The sequence below is a fragment of the Dipodomys spectabilis genome, unplaced genomic scaffold (assembly GCF_019054845.1).
Source record: "Dipodomys spectabilis isolate Male_0828 unplaced genomic scaffold, ASM1905484v1 ptg000136l, whole genome shotgun sequence".
NCBI lineage: Eukaryota > Metazoa > Chordata > Mammalia > Rodentia > Heteromyidae > Dipodomys > Dipodomys spectabilis.
The window spans coordinates 8038980-8060441 of NW_024870813.1; the positions used below are offsets into that span (position 1 = coordinate 8038980).

Sequence of the window (21462 nt, forward strand, 5' to 3'; positions counted from 1 at the left end):
ACCTAGGGCTTCACGCATGCTAGGCAAGCACTCTACCACTAAGCCACATTCCCAGCCTCTACTCTGGCTTTTTGCTGGTTAATTGGAGATAAGAGTGTCAGAGGCTTTTCTTCCCTGGGCTGGCTTGGAACTCTGATTCTCAGATCTCAGCTTCCTGAGTAGCTGAGAGCCTGAGAGTAGTGTGAGCCATCCCAATTCTCTCTTGATGGCCAGAGCTTGGGGGCTCCCCTGGAGAGCTTGGATCCTCAGATGGTCTCTCGCTTCACCTGCGAACAGGTCATCACCCCTATGCCAGTAACTTTAGGCTGCAGTACCTTTCCACAGAGGCCTCTTGGGGGAGTTCTGCTCAGCAAGATTCCCACCCCCTTCACTGTAACCTGTTCCTCCAACTTGCCCTGAGCGATAGCTTGTTTCAAGAAGCATATCTTCTTCTTCTCCATTTATTCTGACCTAATTTCTCCTAGCCTAGGTAACTGGAGAGGTTTTAAAGGATGGGGAAGAGACATTCCTGGGTAGTATTTGCAAAATAAGCCTTAAATTCCATGCTGATTAAAGTAGCAGATTTCTTAAGAATGGAGAGGTTCCTGGCTTGTTAGCAGTACCTGAAGAACTTCTTCTGGGTCCCAGAGACAACTCCTGGGAGGGGAGGGAGGCTTCTGGTGGGTTGGAGGAGAAAGGGAGTCACCCGGAAGGCAGAAGCTGTTTCCTGACCTTTGACCATCCTTTGGGGTCAGGAGCAACCCTGGGAAACATGCTTTTCTCAAGTCACCAGACATGTGGGAACATGCCCTTCTCTTGGAACATGTTGAGTTCAGTGTCCACGGGGCTTGCTGTGAGGCATGAGCCCGAATCTTACAAAGCTCCCAGGAGCCGGAGGTGAGGGAGAGGAATAGAAAGAACAGCTCTGGGGAAGGTGAGTTCTGACCAGGGGGAGCGGGTAGAGATGACTTGCATTGGGCCTTCTAGCAGTGCTCTGGTGCCTGGAGCCACCTGGAAGCAACTGGTTTTTGCTGCTTGTCTTGCTTTGGGTTCCTGAAAAGCAGACCAGGAGTCAAGGATTCCAGCGCATTAGTGTCTGGCTGGAGAGCCAGAACTGGCAAGGCTGCAGCTGCTCTCCGGAATCCTCCCCTTTCATTCCGGGTAGGGGAAGAGCTGAGCTGGAGGCTTGTTTAGACCAAGTCTCCAGTGAGGGGCTGAGTGGTGGCTGAACTTCATCTGTGATAGGTGCCTGTAATTGCAGTGACTTTGGACAAGTTGGGGGAAGCCCACTCTGGCCTGTAGATGCAGCTCTGGTCCAGGACAGATGTAAAGTCTCAGACTTTACATCAGCATCAGAGGTACTGGTAGAGGACAGACACCAAGTGCTGTGGGCTGGGGGTGACCCGCATTTCTGAGTCAGTGGGGCTGGCTGGCACCTGAAAGTCCGTATTGCTAAGGAGTTCTGTGGCCTAGCTGAGGTTTGTTGAGAAGTGATGGCTCTAGACGGGGTCTGTGCTGGCTAGTTCTGGGCTGTAGGCAAGACTAGCCTGGTGCATCTGATAACCATGTTCTGCCTCCACACCACTCTCCTCTGGATAGCCAGAGCCTGTTGGTGGCCAAGAAGGTAACCTGGGCATCTCCACTCCAACTGACCACTTTGGCTTATGCCACTTTTCTCCTTGGCCAACTTGAATAATGTCCAACTGTAAACAAGTTCACCTGCTTCTTGAATTTGCTTGTAGCATAGAAGGAATGTTCTCAGGTTGGCCTGCTGTCTCAGTGGTCCTTGGAGGGGGCCTGTGAGGTCAAAACTATTTTGTTTGCTGGGCACCAGTGGCTCACACCTGTAATCCTAGCTACGCAGAAGGCTGACATCTGAGGGTTAGGGTTCAAACCCAGTCTGGGCAGGAAAGTTTGTAAGACTCCAATCTCCAATTAACTGCCAGAAAACCAGAAGTGGAGCAGTGGCTCAGAGTGGTAGAGCACTAGCCTTGAGCAGAAAGAGCTCAGGGAAAGCACTCAGGCCTTGAGTTCAAGCCCCAGGATGAACAAAACAAAAGTGTCATTCAGCGTAATAGGATGTCACCTGCCTTTTTCACTTTTCCAGCCTCACACAGGTGTTGAGTGGGATTTTTCCAAAAGGCTCCATCCTGGAGTATGTCTTCGTGAAGCCAGACTGTAGACACTTTACAAAGTGCAAAGCTTGCTACTCTCTTCAGGACGGCCTTTTTTTCTCCAAAGGGTAGTCATTGGTTCATTAAACAATCTTGTGTGAATATATAGGGTTTTGTTTTTTTAAAAATAAAAGAGCTGGGCACTGGTGGCTTACATTTTTAACCTAGCTACTCCAGAAGCCAAGCTCTGAAGATTGCAGTTCAAAGCTAACTTGGGCACAAAAGTCTATCACTGCTCTTATCTCCAGTTAACTAGCAAAAAGCCAGTGTGGAAGTAGAGTTGTGGCTCAAGTGTTAGAGCACCAGACTTAAATACAAAAAGCCAAGAGAGAGCTTGAAGTCCTGAGTTCAAGTGTCAGTACCAGAATACACTATTAAATATTTTAAAATGATGATTATTATTTTTTTTTGGTTGGTTGTGGAGCTTGAACTCAGGGCTTGGGCACTATCCCTGAGCTCTTTTTGCTCAAGACTAGAACTCTACCACTTTGAGTGACAGTTCTACCTTAGTTTTCTGGTGTTTAATTGGAAAGAGTCTCATGGACTTTCCTGCCTGGGTTTTCTTTGAACCACAAGTTTTAGATCTCAGCCTCCTAAGTAGCTAGGATTACAGGTATGAGCCACCAGTGCCTGGCTAAAAATTCTTGATTGTCATCCCTAATCTCGTATATAATTCTTGGGTAGGTACAGTGCAAGTGCATATTTTAAAAAGCAGGAGACAGGTATGGTGGTGCATTCCAGTAATCCCCGTACTTGGGAGACTGATGCAGGAGGTTCTTGCATTTCAGGCCAGTCTGGACTACATACTAAGATTCTGTTTCAACCAAACAAAATGAAACAAATGAAAAATATCTTGAAAAGCCTTTAGAAGTTGTCACTAATTTTTAAGAATGTATAATGGTCCTCAGATCAAGAAGCTTAGAAACTTGGGCTGGGGAGCATAACTTCAACTCCCCACCCCCACCCAACTCCACTATGGTGTTGAATTCCTTGTCCTCCCTGGTTCTCCTAGAAGATACAAGGCCCAGCTTTTGTCCCTGAAGCCAAGGGAGGAACTGACACTTAGCTTTGTTTACCCAAGCCAGCAGCCAATGAGGACCAGCAGAAGAGGGGTGGTCAGGATGCCACAGACACACCCTTGCATGCCCAGGGCCTACTAAGAAAACAGGTACTGTGTCCCCAGGTGGTTAAGCCCCCCTGAGGAAGATGACTGCCATGAGCTCCTCTGACAGGTTTCCCAAGGCAGAGGTGAGATGTTAGGTGGAATTTTTTTTTTCTAGGGCTTGAACTCAGGGCCTGGGCACAGTACCACTTCTGGCTTTTTCTGTTTATGTGGTAGTGAGGAATTGAACCAAGGGCTTCATGCTTGCTAGATAAGTACTCTCTCTACCAGTAAGCCACATTCCCAGCCCTAGGTGGACTTCTTTTGCAGTCTGGGGATTGAATATGCCAGGGTCTCGAGCATGCCAGCCATACTTGAGCCATATGCCCCTAGAACTTTCGTTTGTATTTTCTTTTTGAGATGGGGGTCTCCCTGATTCCAGGCTGGCCTCTTAACTCACAATCCTCTTGCCTCTGCCTCTCAAGTGGCTGGGATTACAGGTGTGAATAACCACGCCTGGCTGTCAGATGGACCCGTTGACTGGACCGGCTATAAAACCACCATTGATTAGTCTCTTCTCTGGGACATTTGAGTGGATGTATGGGTTTCATTCTGCCCAGAGATGGGAGTGGCAATAATGTTTTGTAAAACCATAAGGAACACACAGTACTCTCTTTAGGTGCTTGTGGTGCTGGGGACAGGTGCTTGCGAGCCTGGGGTAGGCTGGGCAGTCAGAGGTAAGCCCAGGGCTTACATGTGTTCCATCATATTTGGCTTAGCTGTGAGCTGGCAGCCTCCTCCAAGCTGATATAGTTAGAGTGGTTTGGATAAGTCCCCAAGTCAGTAGGACTGTTGCGTCGTCTTGAGCCAAGCTTCTAGTCATGATGGGGAAGGATGGGGACCTGACCTGTGGGCCCCAGCTTCTGGGCAGCTCTCCTGGACACTGGTGGCTTCACTGGGTTCCAAGTGTCCCCTCTTCCTCCAGGCTCCCAGTAATCCCTCCTGCCTCATGTGCCACATGTCCCGGGCTGGGTGACAGCGAGCATGTCTACACTAGGCCAGGATGCAAAGATGAGGGCCCTAAACCATTCCCAGAGGTGTTAGAGCCAGGTAAGGGAGATTGTGGGTATCCTCGGGGTCCTCAGCCAAAGGCTGATGGTTCTGGACTCAGGTCGCAGTCCCACCTCTGGCTCTGTGTGTTCTCACCTGTGAAAGGGGGCTGCCAGAGAGCCCACCTCTATCACAGAATGAGGGGCTCAGAATAGTACTGGCACCCAAGTTCACTTACAGTTACCTGCCCACAGGTACCACTGGGAAGGCACCGTCGCCGCCACCCCTCCTCACCGACCGCCAGGTGAACGAAAAGGTGGAGAACCTCTCCATTCAGCTGCGACTGATGACTCGTGAGAGGAATGAACTGCGCAAGCGCCTGGCCTTCGCAACCCATGGGACAACCTTCGACAAGAGGTAGTAATGACTCCTGGCTCCATGTAGCCCATGCATCTCCCCAGTCACTTACCCTTAGCTCCTAGGGGCCAGGCTGCATTCCCAGGGCAGCCCTGTGACCCAACTGTGTGTCCCAAACTACTCCTCAGAGACAGAACCTGAAACCTGGGCACACAGGCTTGTTCTGCTTCCTTGAAAGTCACATAACTTGGTGATTTGAGAAGAGTGTATGTGTTTTCCCCTATCACCCTGACCATGGTGTGCTTGTGACTGAAGAGCGGATACCAGCCTCCTAGCCTTGCGGGTGATGGGTTGGTGGTCTTGGCAGCAGTGGGAAGCCTCTGGTCCTACTTTGGTGCTTCTCATTGGGTGGGTGGAAGGCCTTGGGCTCATCTCTCCCTCACTCTGGGCCTCCCCTCGATCCCCTGTCTGCTGTATCCCATTCCTAGGCATGTATGCACATCTGCCACTACCTCCCAGAAGATCCCAGCCTGCCTCATTGTTGAGAGGGGCTCTTTATGATCCGTAAACACTTTAACTGTTCTCTGCCATGTGTGTTCTTAGGAAGGGGCAATCTACCCAGTACCCTTGTTTTGAAGAAAATCATTGCTCCATTTATTGGGTTTTAGAGGTAGATACTAGGGCAATGGGGTGGGCGCAGGGAGAGAGTCTGTGTACCTGCTTGACCCACAGGCCTTCCTGCAGGAGGAAGAAGGACACAGAGCTGTTATTCCTTTAGTTCCTACAGTGGTAGGGGTCCAGTAAGGGGACCTCATTCAAACATTTGAATTTAACCTCTGCCTTAGGAACAATAAGAGTCAGTGTGTTTTTAGTCTGTGCCTTTAGGATGATGCCTGATTGCTGAGGCCATCTCAATGAGAACAGGCCCCTCAGATGACACCAAGGCAGGATGCATGTAAGCATGAATGTATGAGCACATGAGCTGGTGCATTAGCCTGTCATGCTCGTCTGTTACATGCTGTCTAAGGCTGTATCTTGTGCAGTCAAGGCAGAGTCAAAGTACTTATGACTTGTGTAGTCTGCAAAGCTCCAAGTATTTGCTAACTAGCCCTTGACTGGGGGAAAAAAAAGTTTTCTGATCCTTTCTGTAGAGAAGGGGCTTCCACACTGAAGAGAATCTTCCAGCAAACTTGTAGAAGCACAAGGGGCCAGTTATGCTTCCCTACTCCAGGGCACGTGATTCTGGGCGTCTATGGCTGGGCCTGAGAACTTGCATGTCTGACAAATTCCTGGATGATACAGTGCTGTAGGTCTGGGGGGTTCCCACTGTACTTGGCCATTCTTAACCTTGGCTGCACCATGGAGTCCCCTGTGGAGCTCATAAAACAGTCCTAGGCTGGGCTCTGTCTCCATGGTAGAGCACTTGCTGAGCATGTGTGAAGCCCTGGGCTTAGTTCTCAGCATTGCAAAAACAAACCACTTGGAAAAAAAAAATCTTACGTTTGGGTCTCAGCACCTCCACCGCCCTGGAATACTAACATAATCAGTAAGGGATTGGTATTTTAATGTGTACTCAAGATTGAGAATCATTGTTCTGAAGACAAATTTCTAGTAGAGCTGGGCCTATGGCACAGACTCCTGGGAGCTTCTAGAGAACAAGTTGACCCCTGTTCATCACTGTTAGACCCAGGCAGGGGCCTCAGACACCGAGGCTCCTCCATCAGAGGGCTCCTGCCCCTGTTGGTTGAAGGAGGCCAGGATAACCAAATTTTAAAAAGTACCTGGTGACTGTGGTTTGTAAGGGGCCAGGATGTAGGAGTCATGGGGCTGGGAACCTTTAGGACAGTCCTCAGTCATCATGAACCTTGGGGTTTGTGTTCATGAGGGTGTTTTGCTCTCTGGACCAGGCCCTACCACAGGCTAAATCCTGACTACGAGAGGCTGAAAATCCAGTGTGTGCGGGCCATGTCTGACCTGCAGAGTCTGCAGAACCAGCACACCAATGCGTTGAAGAGGTGTGAGGAGGTGGCCAAGGAGACCGACTTCTATCAGTGAGTATGCCTGCTTACCGGCAGCCCTAGCACCCATGGAACCATTACCATCTCCCCTTGTCTCTGGTAAAGCCAGGAGCCTGGGTTCTAGTTCTGCCTATAGCTCTTAGCAAGCAAGCCATTGCCCCGGACCTCAGGTTTTCTAATGTAAAATAATTGCCAGCTTCCAAAGCACATATGTAGAAAAGTGATTTATTACATAAGGCAGGAGCTCAGGCAGACCTGAGCTGGGCCTCTGGGCCTCTGTCTGGGGCTTTGCTGCAGCTTCTGTGGCACAGGCAGATGGCCCATGCACTCTTAGGTCTCCTGGTGCCCCTCAGACAGTCTTTGTCTTCCCACCTGCTGATGTTTGCCTAGTTCCCAGTACTTGGAGGAACCAGGCCTTTACCAGGTAAAGGCTAATTTCCTTGCCTTGGAAGATACCTCTGCGTGACAAGGTTTTAAAAAGTGATTTGAAACCAGGTGTGAGCTGTGGCTCATGCCTGTAATCCTAGCTACGTGGGAAGATCAAGGTTCAAAGCTAGCCTATATAGGAAAAAGAAACCTCTTGTGAGACTCCCTCTTGACGAAGACTCTGTGCTTAGTGGTATGTACCTATTATCCTAGCTATCAAGGAAAGCATAAAATAGGCGGATATTGGTTCAATATCAATATTGGTTGAATATATGCACAGTCAAAACTTGAGACTCTATCTTAAATTAACTAGTGCAAAAATGGACGAGCGGCATGGATCAGTAATACATTGCCTAACTAAACAAGTATGAGGCTCTGAGTTCAAACCCCAGTATCACCAAATAGAAAAGTGGTTTGAGTCTTTTTGGAAGTTGGCTTTTTACTGATTTTGGCCTACTTCTGAGTGCTGCTGGCCAAGCTGCTGTGGAGTCTTGTCTGGGTCTTCATTGGTGATGCTGGGCGGGAGGGGTTAGTGAGGTCTCAAGGTGGAGGTGGGGGTGTGTGAGCCCAGCTGTGGTGACAGTGTGTATGTCTGTGGGGGGCTTTTAGCACACTCCACAGCCGGCTCCTGAGTGACCAGACTCAGCTGAAGGACGATGTAGACATGCTGAGGCGGGAGAACGGGCAGCTACTGCGGGAGCGGAACCTACTACAGCAGTCCTGGGAGGACATGAAGCGGCTCCACGAGGAGGACCAGAAGGAGATCGGTGATCTCCGGGCCCAGCAGCAGCAGGTAGGGCTGGGTAGCCAGCGGCCACCCACATGATCATTTGAGCAAGTATTTCTGGATACCTGCCTTGTGAATGACATAGGGGTATTGGGGAGCAAGGGCTCAGCCCTTTTCTTCCTGGCAGCCACAGTCAGCGATGGAAACCGTGGTAGTCACATCTTCACACACATTACACATCATCACGAATATCCCAGGGGCTTCCAGGAGGGGGTCAGAGGTGGTTCACTGTGTGGAGAGTGGCAGAGGGGTTTGACTGAGGCTAAGGTGTAAGCACCTAGACCTCATTCCTCTGTGTGGCTCATGTGAGATTAAAAAGAAGGGAAATGGAGAGCAGAAGGGCAAGGGAATGTAGTCATTATAGTCCATGTGCCTATGTGCAAAATGAACCACATAACTTGAGGGTGTTGGGGGAGATGGGAGAGTATGATGGTAGGTTGACATTGATCAAGATTCATTGTATTCATAACCTGTTGAATTAAGACTCCTTTGTACAACTAATTAAAGATAGTTTTAAAAAATACAGAGGAAAAAGAATTTGGAAATATTAGCTGTACCAGCGTGATTTGAGAGTGGGTGTGGCCTGTGGCTCTTGGTGCTTTCTGTTCCCAAGACCGCATCTTCACCTACACAGAGGGGTGAGTGGTAGCTTGCTGGAGCACTGGTTCCTGTGTGTGACACTGCACATTCTCTTTGTAGCTCCCAGTCTGAATTGTTCTGGCTCATGATAGGTGCTGTGTCTGTGGATGCTGGGAGATTTCTGGTTGGGAGAGATGAAGTTCCCTCAAGTACAGAGGCATAGTCAGTCCCCAGCAGAGCGTTTTTGATCCCTGAGCAAAAGCAGAGCCTTGGGGGTACTCTTAAAACTGGTATGTCAGCACAGCATTGTCCTCATTGCTTTCTTTTCACTTAAATTGAAAACTTTTTTTTTTTTTGGTGCCATTCCTGGGGCTTGAACTCAGGGCCTGGGTACTGTTCCTGAGATTTTATTTTTTTGGCTCAGGGAAAGCACTGTACCATTTAAGCCACAGCTCTACTTCTGGCTTTTTGGAGATTCATTGGAGATAAGAGTCTCATGGACTTTTCTGCCTGGGATGGCTTTGAACCATGGTCCTCATATCTGAGTAGTTAGGATTACAGGTGTGAGCCACTGGTGCTCAGCTGAAAAGCATGTATGTATGTGTGCATGTGTGTGTGTGTGCGTGTGTGTGCGTGCGTGCGTGCCCACGCGTGTGTATGTGCCCACGCACGCATGTGCATGCTCACATTCACGTGTGCATATGCACCAGTCCTTGAATTCAGGCCCTGAGTGCTGTCCCTGAGCTTTTTCTCTCAAGGCTAGCACTCTACCACCTTGAGCCACACAGCTCTACTTTTGGCTTTTTGTGGTTAAATTGGAGATAGAGTCTCATGGATTTTCCGATCCAGGCTGGCTTTGAACTGCAATCCTCAGATCCCAGCCTCTTGAGTATATAGGATTACAAGCATGAGCCACTGGTACCTGACTTTGAAAAACTTTTTTTTTTTTTTTTGGGGGGGGTGTCGTGGGACTTAAACTCAGGGTCTGGGCTCTGTCCCTGAGCTTTTCAGCTCAAGGCAAATGCTCTACCACTTGAGCCACAGCACCACTTCCAGTTTTCTGGTGGTTAATTAGAGATAAGAGTCTCATGGACTTTTCTGCCTGGGCTGGCTTTGAACTGCGATCCTCAGATCTCAGCCTTCTAAGTAGCGTAAGCCACAAGCACCTGGCTAAAAAACTTTTTAAAACTGAAAAACGTGCAGAAAGTGTGCAAGTATGCAGTCTTGCCCCTGCTAATACCCTTTAAGACTAATCTGTCAGCTTTATACCTCATCACTCCTTTAAGTATGTTTGTGTAGTTTTTAGAAACAAGGGTGCTCTATACAACAGAAATACAAACATTAGTGTCATCCCTGTGTGATCATCTCACGAGCTTTACCAGTCTCAAGAGGGTCTTCTATAGTTCAGAGTGAAGCATGGCATGGAGCTGTCATGTCTCCTTTGGTCTTCTTCAGTTAGGAGTAGTTCTTAGGCCTTCTTTGACATTCACGTCCTTGATGCTTTGAAGGCCACAGGCTAGCTGCTTTATGGGGTGTCTTACAGCTTAGATTTGTCTGATCCTTATGGCTTGGTTCAATCTTTACATCTCTGGTGGGATTTCAAAGAGTTGCTGTCTTCTCATTGTATCTGTGTGTGTGTGTGTGTGTGTGTGTGTGTGTGTATGCACATGTGCACACATCCATGTTGATGCAGGAACTTGAACTAAGGGTTTAGGTGCTGTCCCTTAGCTTTTTCACTCAAGGCTACCACTCTACGACTTGAACTACAACTCCATTGCTGTTTTTGGTAGTTAATTAAAGATAAGAGTCAGATTTTTCAGCTTGGGGCTGACTTTCAACCTCACTCCTCAGATCTCAGCCTCCTAAGTAGGATTTATAGGCATGAACTCCAGCACTGGCTACCTAGTGAATAATTAGGCATTCCCCTTCAGTGGATGTGATGCAGCATGAAAACATGGCAGATGCCTGTGTCCTCCACTAAGGTAACAAATGCCTGACATCATCAGCTGGTGAGGAGGGAAGATGTGTTTTGGCTCCTGTGTAGACTGTTCAGTCCATGATTTTTTTGGGCTCTCTGCTGCTGGGCCTGTGGTATAACAGCACATCACTGTGGGAAAACAGGGCAGAAGAAACTGCTCACCTCGTGGCAGCTGGGGAGATGAGAGAGGAGGAGGGCTGAGGTCTACTACCTTCCGATGGTGCCCCAGGCTGGGAACCAAGCCTTTAGCACATGGGCCTCTGGTGCATGTTCCTAGATCCAAACTATAGCAGCAAATGAAAGAAACCAGTCCCAAAGTAGCATATGTTATACTTCAGGGCATACGAAGGGCTTAGAAAGGGATGTCTGCCACTTGAGATGTCTTGGGCTGGAGGGGTAGCAATGATTGTGATGGGGCAGGTTTCTTTATGGAACCCTCATACATTGCTGGTGGTGATGTAAAATGGAAACACCACTGAGAAAAACAGTGTCACGAGAATGTTCTGGAATTAGATAGTGGTAGTATTGCACAACCTTGTGGATTCAGATCCTTGTGCATACACCATAACTCCCTGAATTGCATGCTTTAAAAGTTACATATTGCACATTGTGTGGTGTGTAACTCATAACTCAAGAGACCAAAAAATAAAAAAGGGAAGATTTAAAATTTCAGCTTCTTGTGAAAAACAAAAATTTCTAAGGCTTAGTTTCTGTCTCCAGTTCTCTGGCTTTCTGAAGGCTAACATGGCTTTTGAAACATTCAAGCATTCAGACTGTGATTGTCCTCTACTGCTCCTTTCCCCTTTCCTGTTTGTGCCCCTCTCCTAAAAGATGTGGGAAGTTTTTTCCCTTCCTCTTTATTTTTCCCCCCCAATCCTGGGGCTTGAACACAGGGCCTGGGCTCTGTCCCTGAGCCTTTCTGTACTTAAGGCTAGTGCTCTACCACTTGAGCCACAACACCACTTTGGGCTTTTTCTGTTTATGTGGTACTAAGGAATTGAGCCCAGGGCTTCATGCATGCTAGGCAAGCACTCTACCACTAAGCCACATTCCCAGCCCCAATCCTCTTTCTTTCCCTGTGGCTTTGGCCCTTGATGTCAGGAGTTATGTGGGTGGGATCCAGATCAGTCCTGGTTATTATGGTTCTCCAGCTTAGTTCTTCTAGACCTATGGTCTTTACTGAGTCCTCACAAGGACCCCACTAGGAGAAGAGGCCAGGGAGAGCTAGGGGCGGGGAGGGGGGGTCTGTGAGCTGTCAGGCTCCCTGCTCCTCTCACTGTCTGCTCACTCATCAGGTCTGGGGTAGGTGCTTTCCTATGAGATACCCAGGTGATGGATTGACCACAGCTCTCTGAGACATGGGGTGGCCATAGTCTTATTCCCCTCCGGGCCTGAAGGCAGAGGACTACCTGGCTAGACAAGGCTGGTTTTGTTGCCTGCTTCCTCCCACACCTTGTAAACTTGAAGAGGCCCTTGCAGGGTAAATGGTACTTACTTGTTTGACTTGTATGTTTGCTGGAAGGATTTGTGGGGCCTCTTAGTCCTCTGCATGGTTTATCTCAGAGGAAATGAGGCTGCTCTGAGAAGGAGAGTAGCCCTGGGCTTAGGCCTGGATCCCTCTGCCACTTGAGAACAGCAGACAGGTGCTTTGTCCTGTGTGTGTTTTGTACGGGGCACAGGGGCTGAGCGCCACAGACTAGCCCTTGTACTGTCTTGTTTGTAGGTCACAGTGTGCCATCTTGGATTCCTCTGGGGTCCTGGGTGGAGACTGACAGGTCTTAGGGAAGCAAAGCAGAGGATGTTTTTGTATCATACTTTATTAAAATAATATACATTCTTTGGTTGCAAAAGGGGGAAAAAAAACCAAAATCAAAACTGCAAGCAGTCATGGAGCCATTGACCCCTACTATAGTCCCATCTTAATTAGTAAAATGACCAGTAGCTTCTGTGGAAGCTACAGGGCATATATCCTTGCAGACTTCTTTTGTATCATGTTTAATATAAACATAAAGTTCTGTTTTATTCCATGAAACTTCCCTTTTAAAAGTTCTTTATTTTTTTAAATCTATAGTGTATCATAGGTTTCCTTCCATTCCCTGTTAATTCAAATATCTAAAAAGAACTTCATGGTTTTATTGTTAGTAATGTATGAACACTACTCAGTGTGATGGTATTTTGATTCCTAGCACTCTTTATTATATGTAATGTTTAGTGAACACACAAGTTCTTTTTTGTGCTTGTGGGGCTTGAGCTCAGGGCTTAGGCACTGTCCCTGAGCTCTTATTGCCCAAGGCTAGCACTCTACTACTTTGAGCCACAGCACTACTTCCAGTTTTCTGGTGGTTAATTGGAGATCGGAGTCTCACAGCTTTTCCTGTCCAGGCTGGGTTTGAACTGTGATCTTCGGATCTCAGCCTCTTCAGTAGCTAGGATTACAGACAGGAGCCAACAGTACCCCACACATATGTTCTTATGCTCTGTTTGTCTGTCCGTCTGTCTGTCTGTCTGTCTCTCCTTTGTGCTGGTGCTGAGGCTTGAGCATTGTCCCTTAGGGTTTATTTTTTTGCTGAAGACTAGTGCTCTACCACTTGAGCCACAGCTTCACTTACAGCTTTTGGGCAGTTAATTGGAGATAAGAGTCTGTTACAGAGTTTCCTGTTCAGGCTGGCTTTGAATATCTATTTTCAGATATCAGCCCCTGAGAAGCTAGGATACAGACATCAACCACTAATGTCTGGCCTTTATGTTCTTTTGTACATATAGTCTAAAATTTTATTCTTATAGGTAAAACCTCATGTCTAAGACAATGTACATTTTATTCTGATTAAGCTCCATCAGTTATTTTGGAAACTTACAAAGCCCTAAGAGTTTTCTTCTTTTCCTTCCTGCCTTGTCCCCTGTCTTTAAAATGTACCTTTTTTGGGAGTGGAGCTATGGCTGGAAGTGGTAGAGTGCTAGCCTTGAGCAAAAAAGCTCAGAGACAGTGGCCAGGCTCTGAGTTCAAGACCTATGACTGACAAAAAACATTAAAAATGTACCTTTTTTTTCTATTGTACTTTATGAAAGTCAACTTTCTTTTCTCAGATGTCCTAAATATTCTGTGTTCCATTAGCCTTAGCTAGGAAGCTAGATATTTGAATGTAACTCTGTGTGTTTGTGTGTATGAGTGCATATGGGACTCTACTGAGAACATAGTTTTCTTTTGCTGAAAAGGAAAAGCAGATAGGATCATTCTTTGGCGTCAGTGTGGCCAGTTCCCCCATATTTCTCCCAAGACTGTCAGTGACATAGTACAGACCATATTCAAATCCCTGAGAGAAGTTGAGAAATGTTTGAGGCCTGTGAGCCTGTTTGGATGCCTGCATGCTATCCTGTGGATGAAGAATGACCCTCCAATCCTCCATGGTTGGAGTGAAGGCCAGAGGGCAGGACTTGGGAAGGTGGTGTTTGGCTCCCAGTAAGCAGCACTTCTTTGGGTAGGGTTTTTCCCTGTGGAAGAGGCTGAGCTGTGACAGTAATTATAGTGGAAACAGACCAGGGCTTAATCTCTGTCTCTGTCCCATCCTGTCTGTCTGTCTGTCTGTCTGTCTGTCTGTCTGTCTGTCTGTCTATCTGTCTATCTCTCTCTCTCTCTCTCTCTCTCTCTCTCTCATCTCTTCTAACCCTAAGATCCCAGAGCTGGGTTGTATATCAGAAAAGATCCAGGATTGTTGCTCCTGGATTACCACGTGGACCTGGATATAATCTCTTCAAGGTCAGGGCACTCCAGATTTTATTGTACACTGGCAATGGTGGCCTCTGCTGAGCTACTCCTAAGCCAGGTCTCTGCTTCCTTCATCAAAGCCACCCTGAAAGTGAATCTGTTTCTTAACAAAGCTTGGAGGGCAGAACCACTGTGGAAGAACCTCTGATTGTCTACTCACACCCAAGGCTGCCACCTTGCCGGATACTAGGCAGTGGTCACAGTGGCTTTTTTTTTTTTTTTTTGTATCTTCAAATTTGTTAGCTGGTTTATGAAAAGAATAATGCATTTCCACTCCATACCATGCACAGAAATATATCTAAGTTGTTTAAATATTTAAATGGGAAAAAATAAAACTCGAGTACTTTTAGAAGTAACAGTAGGAGAATATCTTTATGATCTCCAGATAGGGAGAAGAGAATTTCTTTTCTTTTTTTTTGTGGTCATGGGGCTTGAACTCTTGGCCTGAAGCTGTCCCAGAACTCTTCAGCTCAAGGCTAATGCTCTACCACTTGAGCTACAGCACCACTTCCGGGCCCGGGCTGGCTTTGAACTTTGATCCTCAGATCTCAGCCTCCTGAGTAGTTAGGATTATAGGCGTGAGCCACTGGTGCCCGGCGAGAATTTCTTAAAACAACCAAAGCATAAACCACAAAGGAAGCCATTGATATATATATATTTTTTTACTATATTAAAATGTGAAACTTTAGCATAATAGAGAATACCGCAGCAAATTTAAAAGCAACACATTAGAAGATATTTGTATTGAGTATAACTTGAAAAGGGTTATTTCCTATAATTTAAAAGAAACTCTTTTAAGGACTAGGAGTGTAGCTCAGTGGAGAGTACTTGCCTAGCATGCACAAAGCCCAGTTCAATCCCAGCACTGTAAAAACAGCCAACTAGAGATCAAAGGAGAAAGAGAGGGAAAGAAGAAGAGAAGTCAAAGGATAGGAGTATACATTTCATAAGACATGCATTCCATAAGCACGAGGAGAAAGTTGCCCAGGCTTTTTAGTAGTCAGTGATGTTAAGTGATGTTGAGGATATTATGCTAAAAAAGACAAATACTGTTTGATTCTCCTTCTAGAGATAGAATAGATTTGCAGTTGGGGCCAGGGAGAGGGTACTGCATAGTTGTTTAATGAGTACCAGTTCAGTTCTGTAAGAGGGAGAATGTTGTGGTGATTACTTGCACAATCTTGTGCACATACGTAAAACTACTGAATTGTGTGCTCAGAGATGCTTAGCATGACATGAAGGGGAAAACATAGTTTGCCGTAAATAAAAATTGAAAAAAATGAGTGTGCAGTGTCCTCGGAGGGTATGTTGGTGGCAGTCACTCAGAATTCCGATGGCTGCTGTTGGCATAGCCACTTGGGAGAATAATTCAGTGTGGCTCCTAAGTGTGCGTGAAAATCCATATCCCAAAATTTGGCCTCATGCCTCCTTTAGATATTCAGAGAAGTTGTCACATGTGGGAGAATTGAAGGACAACTATGTGTGTGGTTGTGTTGTTTCTGTTATCAAAACAATGGCAGCAGAACGCCTGTCCTTGGGTCAGAGCAAAGAGTGTGCTATGTGTATTTGTGGAAATGCTTCTGCACCCACTGGACTGAATCTCAAAGGCAGCTTGTGTGCCATGAAGTCAGCAGGAGATTTACATCATGTGGTGAGGCTGCTGTGCCAGGCATGGGGCAGTTGTGCTGGGCATTGGCCGACCATTGGCTGAGATGAGAAGATAGGCCTCTTGGGCAAGCAGTATGCACTGTGGGCTTGCACAACCCCTAGTGTTTTGTCTCTTGGATAGAAATTCGAGATGTGATGAGATGTGAAGACTAATGCAAAGTTTTTAATTTTTTTTTTTTTACATTTTAAAAGAAGATTTTTAAAATGACAGTGCAGGGCTTAGACCCTGGGCTTCTTGCTGTATCTGAGTATACATTCTACTTCTATAATGAAGCACTTGTATAAAACAATTAAGGTCTAAGTGCCCAAGGAACCAGCCTATATAGCTTTTTACAGTGACTTCTGTCTTTGGTGTCCTTCTAAGATTTCCTTTGAAAGGAAGAGTTTATTAAAAAGGAAAAGAGGGCTGGGAAGTTGGCTCAGTGGTGAAATGCTTGCCTCGCATACATGAGGCTCTGGGTTCGATTCCTCAGCATCACATAAGCAGAAAAACGCTGGAAGTTGCACTGTGGCTCAAGTGGTAGGGCTCTAGTCTTGAGCTGAAGAGCTGAGGGACAGCACCCAGGCCCAGAGTTCAGGCCCCACAACCAACAAAAAATAAAAAAATAATAAAAATAAAAAGGAAAAGAGTGCTAGGTACCAGTGGCTCATACCTGTAACCCTAGCCATTCAGGAGACTGAGAGCTGAGGATCAGGGTTCAAAGCCAATAGCACACCACCAGACTTATCTCCAATTAACCACCAAAAAGCTGAACGTGAAGCTGTGGCTCCAGTGATAGAGCAACAGACTTGAGGAAGAAAGCTGAGGGACAGTACCCAGGCTCTGAGGTCAAGCTCCTATACCATCACAGAGAGAGGAAAGAGAGGGAGAAAGAGAGAAAGGGGAAATACAGGTGGATGGAGCCTGCTGTCTGAGATGGCCTGGCTCTCTGGAAGTCTGCGTTCATATCTAATCCTGAGTCTCCAGGGAATCACTTTACTTCTCTGCCTCTGTGGTTCTTTTTTGTTTGTCAGGTGCTCTTTGTGTTGTGTTTGTGCGGCTCTCTCTCCAGAGGGACTATTCCACCGTCCCAGGTTGTGGTTCTCTGGACTGCAATGATCTTGTGATAAGTCGAAGCCCACGCAGTGAACCAGGTGGAGGCCAGGCTGATGGGGCTGCCTGGCCTAAGCCAGCCTTTCCGGTTCTGTCCTGTCATTTGAGAAATAAGGAAACTGAAACCACAGAAGCAGTGACTCACCAAGCGCTCAGGTCCATCTGGGTGCCTAGAAAAGCCAGCAGGCCCCTGGCAGACACTTTACCCCCAGCTTGAACAGCACCACTCCACGTTAACCTTAGCTCCACCAATTTAGAGTCAGAGTCGCTCTTACTTAAAACTCCCTGATGTTCTTCCATCTCACGTAGAATGCACCTTCCCTGTGAGCCTTGGGGCTGTGCCCCCTCCTCCGTACCTCTGCTTGAACCTACTTACTTTTGGGCACCAGCTGCGGCTACTCTGCCCTAACTCTTCTTCCTCTTCCCAGGTACTCACCTGGTGGTGCTGCCTGCGGCCTTTGCGCTTGCCCTCCCCACTGCCATCAGTGCCTGGAGGTCTGCTTTGAGTGCATCCAGATTCAACGTCCAGTTCACCTGTGCAGCCCTTCCCTTTGCCACTCAGAACTCTCCCCTGCACAGTATCCAGTTTCGTTTATTTATTTATTTTTAATGATTGCTCTGAAATTATTGGACTTGATCTGTCTCTCTGTGTGTCCATCTCTTCCTGTTAGGATGAAGGGCCCCTAGGGCTCCCTCTGTTCTCTTTCTGTCCCACCCAGCTTTACCAGAAACTGAAACAGTACTAGGCATTTTGAGGGTTCCCAGCCCTACCTCACAGTTCTGTGATTTGTTAGGAGGATTCAGAAGACTGAGTGGTTCAGATTTACAACCATAGGACATACAACAGAGTCAACAAAGGGGAGGGGACATGAGGAGGGGCAGAGTCCAGAGGAAGCCAGGTGCACGTTTTCAAGAGTCCCCTTCCAGTGGAGTCCCAACAGGTGCTACCACAGCCTCCAGTGTGCACTGTGACATGCAGCCCCCATGGAGGCCCAGGGGACATCGGTGTCTGAGCTTTCACCCAGGGCTGGTCTATAAGTACTAGCCATTATAGCTCTCAGAAAAAGCGGGGGCGGTGTTCAGCACAGTCTAGGTGCTGTGGGCCAAGCTTATCACTTAGGCAAAAATTTCTATCCATTTAGAGAGCCATTCCCCATCAGGTTCCTCCAGCAGGCTTTGTGAAAGATGGAGGTGAAGTATCAGGCCTGCCATCTGAGCTTTCCTCTGCAGAACACTGCTTGTTTGTTTTGTGACAGTGAGGATTCTCTGTATAATAATAAGTATTTAAGAAAGGATGACTGTGTACAAACCAGCCCAGCGTGACTGTAGGGCATAGATCAGACTTCATGACCTCTTAGGACCCAAGAGTGACCCTTTGCCTGCTCACCACCAGCACCCACAGACCAAGAAGCAGAGGGAGAGGTCTGCCCCACCCCTTAGTAAACAGGATTCCCCCCCGATCCCAGGTACTAAAGCACAACGGGTCATCAGAGATCCTGAACAAGTTGTACGACACGGCCATGGACAAGCTGGAGGTGGTCAAGAAGGACTATGATGCCCTGCGGAAGCGGTACAGCGAGAAGGTCGCCATCCACAACTCAGACCTGAGCCGCCTGGAGCAGCTGGGGGAGGAGAACCAGCGCCTGCTGAAGCAGACAGAGATGCTGACCCAGCAGAGGGACACGGCCATCCAGCTCCAGCACCAGTGCGCCCTGTCACTGAGGAGGTAGGAGCTGAGGGCAGAGCTGGCTCAAAGGAGTGGCCTGAAAGCTGTTGGGTCCTGTCCTTTGTGGGCCTGCCATACCACTAATGCTCTCAGCCATAGCTAAGGAAAGCAGCAGCTCAGGTTCTTGTGTTTTTTTCTCTTTCTTTCTCTTTTTCTCTCTCTTGTCTCTTCCTTTCTCTCTTTCTATCTCTGTATTTCTTTCTCTCTCTTTTTTCTCTTTCTTTATCTCTTCTCTCTCTCTGCCTGCCTGCCTGTGTGCCTTCCCTCCCTCCCTCCCTCCCTCTCTTTTTCCCTTCCTTCCTTCCTTCCTTCCTTCCTTCCTTCCTTCCTTCCTTCCTTCCTTCCTTCCTTCCTTCCTTCCTTCCTTCCTTCCTTCCTTTCTTTCTTTCTTTCTTTCTTTCTTTCTTTCTTTCTTTCTTTCTTTCTTCCTCCCTCCCTCTCTCCCTCTCTCTTTCTCTCTTTCTCTTTTTCTTTCCTTCCTTCCTTCCTTCCTTCCTTCCTTCCTTCCTTCCTTCCTTCCTTCCTTCCTTCCTTCCTTCCTTCCTTCCTTCCTTCTTTCTTTCTTTTTCCCTCCCTCCCTCCCTCCCTCCCTCTCTTTCTCTTTCTTTCTTTCTTTCTTTTTTTTCTTTCTTTCTCTGGTACTTATGTTTTGCTCTGCCTTTGCATTCATGGCTGATGTTCTACCACTTCATTTATACCTCCAGTCCAGCTTTTTTTGTTGGTTAATTGAGGGTAGAGCCTTGGCAGACTTTTCTGACTGGGCTGGTTTCCAATAGAAATTCTTAGATCTCAGCTTCCTGAGTAGGTAGGATTAGAGGTATGAGCCACCAGCAGGAACATAGCTGTTTGGTATATGTTGAAACCTCATCAGAATTGGTGTGGTCAGGCAGACTTTGGGGAAACAGTGGACTAGAATGGCAGACTTCCTATGTGTAAGGCCTCCTGGCCTGGAACGACTGAGCTAACCTCCGAACCTTGGCCCATAGCCCACGTTGCAAGGCCGTGTCCTCCCTATCTGTGAAATGAGGTGCTCAGAACAAATCATCATTAAGGCCACTTTTATCCCTGTCCTGGGATTTTGGCATTGCTTTTGTTTTGTCTTGTTTCTCCCCCACCTCCCAAAATAATGTAGTTTGACTGTGGGAGAAATACACTATTATTTCTAGTAGAGCAGAGGGCATGCAGTCCTCAGTTCAACTTCTGGCATTTGTAAAAGGCTGAGAAAAATTCCAAGCCCAGGGCAGTAGTACTCTGTGACCGCTCTCCCTTGGGGGTACAGAGAATGACCTCACCCGAAACTTCATGCTTGACTGTCCAGCACAGTGGAGCTGGCAGGAGGCAGCAGTGCTGGCTGACGGCTGCCTGGATCTCCCTCCCTTCCATATCGTGGCTACTTTCCTCCCCCAGGTTCGAGGCAATCCACCATGAGCTAAATAAGGCCACAGCCCAGAACAAGGACCTGCAGTGGGAGATGGAGCTGTTGCAGTCAGAGCTGACAGAGCTGAGGACCACACAGGTGAAAACAGCCAAGGAGTCAGAGAAATACAAGGAGGAGCGCGATGCTGTGTACAGCGAGTATAAGCTCATCATGAGTGAGCGTGACCAGGTCATCTCTGAGCTGGACAAGCTACAGACTGAGGTGGAGCTGGCTGAGTCCAAGCTCAAGAGCAGCACATCTGAGAAGAAGGCAGCCAGTGAGGAGATGGAGGCCCTGCGGCAGGTAGGTGGCTGTTCAGCAGGGGAGGTAGCTGTAGAGGGCATGGGGCAGGGGAGTTGGCCTGTCAGGGATGGGAGGCTTCTCATTATAGGTCCAGCACCAGCTGGGTTGTCAGACACCAGCCAGTCACTGCTGAGCTCAGGCCCAGGGTGCAGCCTTAGCTGGGCTTTCAGGGACAGTTGGGAGGAGGGAGGTCTAGCTGTGGTCCTGGGCATCTCAGATGTGGTCATAGCCAAACCCATGCCTAACGTCGTCATGGATTGTCTGTGCTGCAAAGCAGTGATACTCCAGACTCCCTCATTGTGAAGATCCATTGTCCTGGTGGGATCTGAAGAACACTCTTAGGAGCCTGGGGATGTAGCTCAATGGTAGAACATTCGTTGGGCATACACACAGCCCTGGACTCTATTCTCAGCACTGCAAGAAAGCAGAGTAGAGCTTCTCAGTGACTTTTCCCCCCAGCTGTGCCTCTGATTGTGTCTGCTCTGGGAAGGGGCACTCAGGCTCTTCCTGGGCTGAGCTAGGGGCCTTTCTCCTACAGCCCTGGTCCAGGCTCAGGTAGCTGGGTCATTCAGTAGCATTGGGGCTGGGCCATTCTGCTCCTATCCTAAGTGATGAGTGTGGATGGATTCTACTTCCTTTCTCCCTGCTTGCTCCCACCTCCTTGCTGATGCTCCCTTCCATAAAGTTTACATATGCCCTGCTGGGGACTGGACAGCCATGGAGATTTTCTTCCTGTCCTGACTGCCAGTGGCGAGGCTCTGATTAGAGTTTCTAGACTTGATTAATAGTACATTTTCTTTTCCATCAAGGTAATTCTTTATTCCTGCTGTGTTTTTTTTTTTTGTGTGTGTGGGGGGGTGTCTGTCATGGGGCTAGAACTCAGGGCCTGGGCACTATCCCTTTGAGCCACAGCATCACTTCTGTTTTTCTGCTAGTTAATTGGAGATAAGAGACTCATGTACTTTTCCTGCCTGAGCTGGCTTGGAACTGTGATTCTTAGCTCGCAGCCTCCTGAGTAGTTCGGATTATAGGCATGAGCTAC

At 47.8% G+C, this 21462-nt stretch overlaps 1 protein-coding gene across 1 annotated transcript in view; it reads left to right on the forward strand.

The window, feature by feature from the left end:
* The window catches only part of Dlg5 (discs large MAGUK scaffold protein 5), a 104492-nt gene that overhangs the window by 48672 nt on the left and 34358 nt on the right, over positions 1-21462 (forward strand). Inside the window, exons 3-7 of the mRNA XM_042690337.1 lie at positions 4560-4722; positions 6570-6713; positions 7716-7899; positions 18441-18700; positions 20108-20420. Coding sequence (XP_042546271.1) covers positions 4560-4722; positions 6570-6713; positions 7716-7899; positions 18441-18700; positions 20108-20420 — 1064 coding nt within the window. The remainder of the gene's footprint in view (positions 1-4559; positions 4723-6569; positions 6714-7715; positions 7900-18440; positions 18701-20107; positions 20421-21462) is intronic.